This window comes from Otolemur garnettii, unplaced genomic scaffold (genome assembly GCF_000181295.1).
Source record: "Otolemur garnettii isolate 467f Iridium unplaced genomic scaffold, OtoGar3 scaffold00008, whole genome shotgun sequence".
Taxonomy (NCBI): domain Eukaryota; kingdom Metazoa; phylum Chordata; class Mammalia; order Primates; family Galagidae; genus Otolemur; species Otolemur garnettii.
In genome coordinates, this window is record NW_003852403.1 from 14,203,450 (window position 1) to 14,210,811 (window position 7,362).

At 48.0% G+C, this 7,362-nt stretch overlaps 1 protein-coding gene across 1 annotated transcript in view; it reads right to left on the reverse strand.

The window, feature by feature from the left end:
* Positions 1-7,362, reverse strand: part of SLC29A3 (solute carrier family 29 member 3) — a 40,337-nt gene that overhangs the window by 29,649 nt on the left and 3,326 nt on the right. Inside the window, exon 2 of the mRNA XM_003783584.3 lies at positions 6,584-6,882. Within this exon, the coding sequence (XP_003783632.1) occupies positions 6,584-6,882 (299 nt within the window). The remainder of the gene's footprint in view (positions 1-6,583; positions 6,883-7,362) is intronic.

The window sequence follows — 7,362 nt, forward strand, 5'->3', positions numbered from 1 at the left end:
TAAAACCAGCACATTGTACCCCATGATTGCATTAATGTACACAGCTATGATTTAATGAAAAAAAAAAAAAACCTCAAAGAAAAACAAACAAACAAACCACAGGCTGCTGCAGGCCTCAGTGTGCAGCACAGACACACAGCAAGGAACTGTAGGGGGCCGGCAACCCCCCCACCCCTGGCACCCGTGCAGACTGTGCACCCACACTGAGGGTACAGCTTCTCGGTGGAGACTCTTAATTTGGGCTCTGCTCTCTGGATACTCATGCTGATCAATCACGTTATTAAAGAGACACTTGTGCACTTAAGGTCTGGGCCATCTTCTAATTTGTAGAGGAAATGGCCTCTGGATTCTAAAGATGTGTTTAGGAAGAAATAAAATTGAAGGCAGGGAAAGAGAGTCGATAGCCCAGGAGGGCCAGGGAACATGGTGCAGGTGGGGTGGAAATAAACAGAAAAGTAGAGGCCACCAGAGGCATGACTGATAGCATTTCAAGCAGGGCTTTTCCTCCCCCTCTAAGGGACGCAGGGAGAGTTAAAAACAGAAAAAAAAAAGCCATCACAGGTATATTTACTAGGAAAGGCACGCTAGCTGGGCATGCAGTTAGAATCAGAGGGTGGACGAGGGAATAAGAAAAAATGACTTGCTTTTGGTTCCAATTTTTTTAAAAACTGGTTGAGAGCAGCCATCCATGCCAGCCCAAGTAACGGGCAGCCCCTCACCTACCCTCTGTGGCAGAAGGCCCAGGGCTCCTCCCATCCTTTCTGGCTTCCAGCTCCTTTTCTGGGATGACCAAGTTCGAGCAAAATCCTGCCTTACTGTGCCCTTATGTGGCGAGCAGGGGTGTTTCATCCAGCACCACTCCTTGGAATTCTGCTCTTGAAAAGTGTGTTGCCAAAGGGCGTCTAAACACCTTTTCCATTTGGAGAGAGATCTGAGTTGTGTGGAGATCTGCCTACAGGAGCGCCAGGGGCTTCTACATCCAGAATAGTGCATACTGCTCCAGCAGAAGCCTGTGCCACACAGCGTACCTGCTCTCTGTAAGCTGGCCACATCAGGGCCACCTCAGGAGATGGAATAGCAGGGCAGGGTCTGGGAATCTGGGTATTTAGCAAGTTCCCCAGGAAATCTGATGCTGGGTTGTAGCCCCCACTCTTATCTTAGTAGCCACGTGGCACCAGCAATTCCCTTAGTGTCTCTACTTTCCTGCTGTGTAGCGTGAAGACATGTGTCCTCATGGACAGCAGTGAGGTAAGAGCTAAACAGGCGGAGCGAGGTTTTCAAATTATAGCTGGGAGCCCATTAAAGGACGTGAAATCCATTTGATGGGTCACAGCCAGCGTTTTATTTTATTCTATTTTACCTTTAGCTGCCTTCTTCCCCATCACTAAAGGTGAGCTGTCTGCATCCTTTCCTGGAACCTGCCCCCTCTGTGTCCCTGAGCCCTCTGGCCTGCTCATGGACCTTGTTCAGCTCAGCTCTCCCTTCTTCCTCACCCGTTCCCCCTTCTCTGCTGGATCATTTGCTTCAGCACACAAGTTGCTTGCTATTTCCCCCATATTAAAAATAAAAGAACAGAAATTTCTTGCCCTTCTTGACCACTGTTCCCTGCATCTCCTGCCTCATTGCCCTGTTCCCATTTAAAGTAAAACTCCTTGAGACAGTCCTCTAGGTTTGCCATCTTCCCCCATCCTCTCTTGCAGCCTCTGGTCAAGCTTCTGCTCCCCACTCCATGGTGCTGCTCCCCAAGGTCACTCAGGACCTATATAGGTCAAACCCAAGAGTAAACTCTCCATTCTTACTCTACATGGGTCCAATCTCACCCTAATAGCATTGCCACTGCTTGGCCACTTGCTCCTCCTTGAAAACTGCAATCAGGTCGGGTTTTCTTTCTTTGACTGGAGGTGGTGCTTCATGAAACTTGTTTCCATTATAGACACGGATATTTTGCCAAGTGAAATAAACATTGTGGTCAAAAGAAGTGTGAAAACATTGAAAATGCTGACATAAAGTGTAGGGGTTAAGAGTGTGGACACCAGGGGCTCAGAGGGCCCAGGTCTGAGTCCCAATAGTCACTTACTTTGGACCTGGGAGCAACTGACTTAAACTTTTTCAGCCATAGTTTCCTTCTCTGTAAAATGGATATAATATACCTATGTCTTTGGGTTACAGGAAGGACCCAAAGAGATCATGAAAGTAAAGCCTCTAGCACATAGCAAATTGATTAATAAATATTGTGGAGTTAATGAATAAGTTAGTGCCCCCAGCACAGTGGCTGCACATGGTCAGAGCTTAATAAAGGCAGCCAACGTTGCTGGGATTTAGTGAAATCTCAGCTCTCAAATGACTTTGGGTCAGTGGTCTAAAACCCATGAGTCTCAGTTTCCCCATTTGGGGAAATTCACCAGGACATCCTGTGGATGAAGGAAGATGGTGGGTCAAGGGGTAGGTGGGTTCACATTGCATGACAGAGATTTGGTAAAGACAGCAGATCTTTGACAAGACCTCTGATAACCTGTTCCCTAGATTCCTCTTCAAACTATTTCTTCCTCATTCTTTTTAACCTTCCTCTCTGGATTCGGATGCCTGCCCTTAGTTTTCAGAACAGCTCCCAAGTCATGCTATCCTGCTTTTGGGGGGAGCGAAGGGATTGGGCCAGGACCAAGAGGTTGTAATTCAGGGGAGGGGATGCCCTAGGTCACCTCCCTGCTAAACCAGGCCAACCGAGCTTCCTTCCCTATGGTAGGAACCTCACATGATATCTGTGCCGACCCACCTGAAAGAGCAGAACTCCTCTGGTGGTAGCTAGTATGACCCCCAGATCTTCTGTTCTCGTGCAGAGCCATGCCATCACTATCCTGAACTGGGGCATGGAGTTTTCCTCCTTGTTATAAGATAACTAATGGCAGAAGTATTTATTAGGTGCTAACTACTGTTTGGGGGTACAGAGATCTACAGTAAGAGAGCTGCACTCCCTAGTGGGGGAGGCAGGTGATAAGAGTTCCTGCCTTACAGACTGTGAGGCTCAATGAGATAATGCAGGCAAAGTGTGAAGAGTAGCAGTTCCCCCCAGTTAGCACCTGGGGTTTTGAAAAGGAGGCCAGACCAAGGGCAGGCTCTCCACGGGAAAGAAGCTGGTGTTTGCAGAATCAGAGTGTGGGGTGGACCCTGTCTCTAGGACAGTCCCCGACAGGCCACCCTCTGAGTATGTTTTGAATCTGGTAATCATCTACCCACCTCAATGCCCTGTGAAATTTTTTGTAGCCCTTCCCTGCTGTGTAATTTTTGGTTACTCAACCTCTCTGAGCCTCTGACGTTTTTTTTTTTTTTTTTTTGCCTGAAGAAAGGGGTTATTAAGACCTGCCCCACAGGATTAATGAGAGGCAGACGTCAGTACCTCCTGCCAGCCTGGTGGGCTCAGGAACTGCGGCTGTGTCCTGGCTCCCCTGCACCATCTTTTCATACCAACTCTTCCTCATGTGTGCTCTTTTTGGCCCTGGGTCAAAAGACCTGTGGTAGATTTATTAAAGGTTCTTATTCCAAAGAACAGAGATGAGATGGTACGGCAAGCAAGATATTTTCCAAACCATCCCCAAAATGTATCCAGGCAGAAAGAAATGAGCCTGATGACCTTGAAAGTGACATAATTTTATAGTGAGCTGTCTGTGTAAACATTCTGACTGGGTCAAACTCCCCATCGAATGGTATCCACCCCTGGAGAACATTGAAGGAAAACATAGAAAAAAACCAAACACCTAGACCCATAGCTAATTGAGTTGCAGGTAGTGGCTAGAGACAGACCCATCTGACTCTCTCCCTCCTTCCCCCAAAGTTGCCCTCAGGTGACAGGCAGACCAGCGGCCTCTCAAAGGGAAGTCAGGAAGAGAGGGGGAAAGAACCAGGGAGGCGGGTGGCAGGAATGAGGAAAAGAAAAATGGCCTGCAAAATGCAGAAACACCCCAGCACGCTTGCTTCCCAAACCCTGCCCATGAATCGAGGGGTGACAGGTCTCTCATCTCTGATGCCAAGAGCCAGGAGCTCCGGGCAGCCGCAGGTACTACATTCGCACCTGCCAGCACTTGGAAAGAGGCAATAAAGCATCATAGCAGGGCCTGGAATGCTAAGCGCCTGCAGCTGGGAAGAGATGGCCTTGCGGTGGGAGCTGCTCACCGTTCCGGAGACCAGCCTGAACTTCCCTCCCTCCCACGGCAACCTGCAGCCAGGGCCTAGGCGGTGGACAGACGAGGTGGACAGGTGCACATGTAATCTCGTCTGGCACAGGCCAAGACAGGCAGGGATCTTCTGGAGAAAGCCCAATGGGCTATGTGATTTACAGAGGCCGACAGAAAGCTGGGACGCTTGAGTCACTGGCAAATAAAAATGAATCATAAAGCACCTGAGCTAAGCCAGCGCCTCTGGAAATACACAGGGCCACACACACTTAGAAGTGTAGGACCCAGCCCTCAAATGATAATTACAATAATGGTGTTTACAAAGCCCCTCGGATGGTAGTGCTAGTCCTTAACCCTAAGTACTTTTAACACCTTAATTTACTTACTCCTCACAGCAACCCTAAGAAGTTGACGGTAGTGTTAGGCTTCTTTTACATACCAGAAAAATGAGGCAGCACAGAGCGGCCATAGAGCTACTCTGGCAGATCTGAACCCAGAAGCCATGGCTGACCACTGCTTCTCAAACTCCACTGTGCCTGCAACACCTGATGGTCTTGGTAACACATAGATCCTGATTCAGTCAGTTTGGGGTAAGCCGGAGACTTTATAGCATTGACAGATGCTAGGGATGTCACTGAAACACCACACTTTAGTACCAACGCTCTAAACTACTACAGTGGGTCCATCTTCAGCCTGCCCAGCCCAATCTTGGCAACGAATCCTGCCAAATCAGACCCACCCTTGAGATCTGGTGACATTCACCCCCCACCTCTGATGTACAGTCATCCCTCAGTATACAGGGATACTGTATATCCAGGACCCTACATATACCAAAATCCATGCATATGCAAGTGCCGTGGTTGGCCCTGGAGCACCCACAACTGTGAAAAGTTGGCTCTCCATATGCACACGTTTTGCATCCTTCCAATTCTGATACTCATATGGTTGAAAAAAATCCGCATGTAACTGCATGTAACTGGATTCGCACAGGCTAAACCCAAGCTGTTCGAGAGTAAACAGTGAAAGTCCCTGGCCTGCTTTCAGCAAGAATCCTGTCAGGCCAGTTTAGCAGGAAGCCCCCACCTTCTCCCCACCCCTGAAGTTTCCTCTTAATAATTCCCTCCACTGCCGCAGCCCACCACTGCCCACTGTGCTTCTTGGCCATAAATCCCCACTTGTCCCTTTCAGAGGTGAACTTCATCTCCCTCCCCTACCACAATGTCTCTTAAACAACATTTGCCTTATTGTTCGTGTTGGAATGTTTTCTTTAGTATTCTTCCTCCACCATGCCCACCTCTGGAAAATTCACCTGGTAAAGTGAGCAGCCCTGTCAACCACACACAGTTCAGGCTCCTCACCTTGACATTCACGGCTCTGGGAATGACTTCAGGGCCTGGGCAAGACCTCAAGCCTTATGTCTCTCTTACTTGCACTTCACATGCAGTAAAACCAGACACTTCACTGTTCCTCACATACATCTGAACTTCCCTCCCATTCTGCCTCTACACAGCCTTTTCCTTCTACTTGGAGTGTTTCCTCCCCATTCTTCAAATCTACCCATTTTGAGTGACAGCAATCTCTCCCCTGGTGACCACAGTACACATCTCCAAGAATTTATTTTCCCCAGTCTGCTATAACTACATAAACTCCCACTTTAGCAAGCACATGGCTCTCTGGGAGAAAACTACATTGAAAGACCCCATTTCCCAGCCTCCTTTGCTGCTAAAGTGGTCACATGACTGAGTTCTGACCAATGCAATGTAAGCAAAGCTATGTGCGTTACCTCCAGGAAGTGTTCTTATAGGGAATAGGCCTTTCCTCCTTGGCTTCTTCCTGTAGATGTCAAGGTTGGAGCTCCAACAGCTATGGACTTGAGGTGGCCTTGCATGTGAAGGCTTCATGTGGTAAAGCAACAAAGCTGCTTCTACGACACCACAGAACATTATATCAGCCCTGGGCTGGCCCCACCGACACCACAGAACATTATATCAGCCCTGGGCTGGCCCCACCAGACTTAAGTGAGGGAGAAAAATGAACTTCCATCTTGTTTTACCTACTGCTCCTTTAGAATTTTCTTAAATTCACAGCTGAACTTAATATTACTAAGTCTACACTTTCAAATCCCTGGAGGCATGGACTGTGGATTCTTGGGTTTACCATACTACACTGCATAGAACCATCATTTGCATTTTCTTTCCAAGTTAAATAATAAGCAATCTGAGGCATGGAATTGTGTTTTATCAGTCTCCATCCTTTACCACCACATGAGGCAGGAGATCTCATACTCAACACAAAGCTTCCTAAACCACATCCATATTCTCAACATGCTGCAAACCTCCCTAGAATGGTGACCCAAGTACAGCCCACCCAGGCTGCTTGCTTCCACCTGCCTCACAGGAGAAACATGCCCTTACCAGGATGTCTGAGTTCTCAGAGTCCTCCCCTGTAGCTGGGTTGGAGGAATTGCTCAGTTTGAACATCCAGTACTCCTTGGCAGTGACAAAGAAGTTCCATGGCAGCATACAGCCCATGCCCAGGCAGAAGAAGATGATGTAGGTACCATTGAAGCGGTCCTCAGGCCTCTGGAGGCCAGGGGGCAGGCGGTCCAGCTGTTTTTCAGGCAGTGACTCCTGCTCAGCTTGGAGAGAGCTGCTTGCAGTTATGTAGGTAGAGTTTGAACTGTGATGAAAGTCATCTTCAGAGACGATGGCCACTTTGGAGCAGAAAGGGAAACAGAGACAGAAAGTAAGCTGAAACTGAGGCTAGAGATAGCTAGGGACTCACCTATCCCACAAAATAACTATATCTCTACTCCCTGGGGTCTATAAAGTCACCAAAGACTGGGTGAAGAGCATGATTTTTAAGTATCAGGGAGGAAGACAAAAATCAGACTTGGAGAAGGACAGGACATCAGAACTATAAGTGACCCAGAATTACCCCTTCTAGGCAAAGGCAATGGAGGTAGCATTCAAGCATGGGATAGGTTGGGTGTAAAACACTGTGTCATAGTGGTGGCTGGTCTAAAAGCATTCAAATTTCAACACAGCCATGAGGAAAGAAATTAGGACCTTTGATGAGCATAGAATGATCCTCTAAACTCTTTTTTATTTTTTAGAGACAGAGTCTCACTTTGTCACCCTTGGTAGAGTGCTGTGGCATCACAGCTCACAGCAACCTCCAGCTCTTGGGCTTA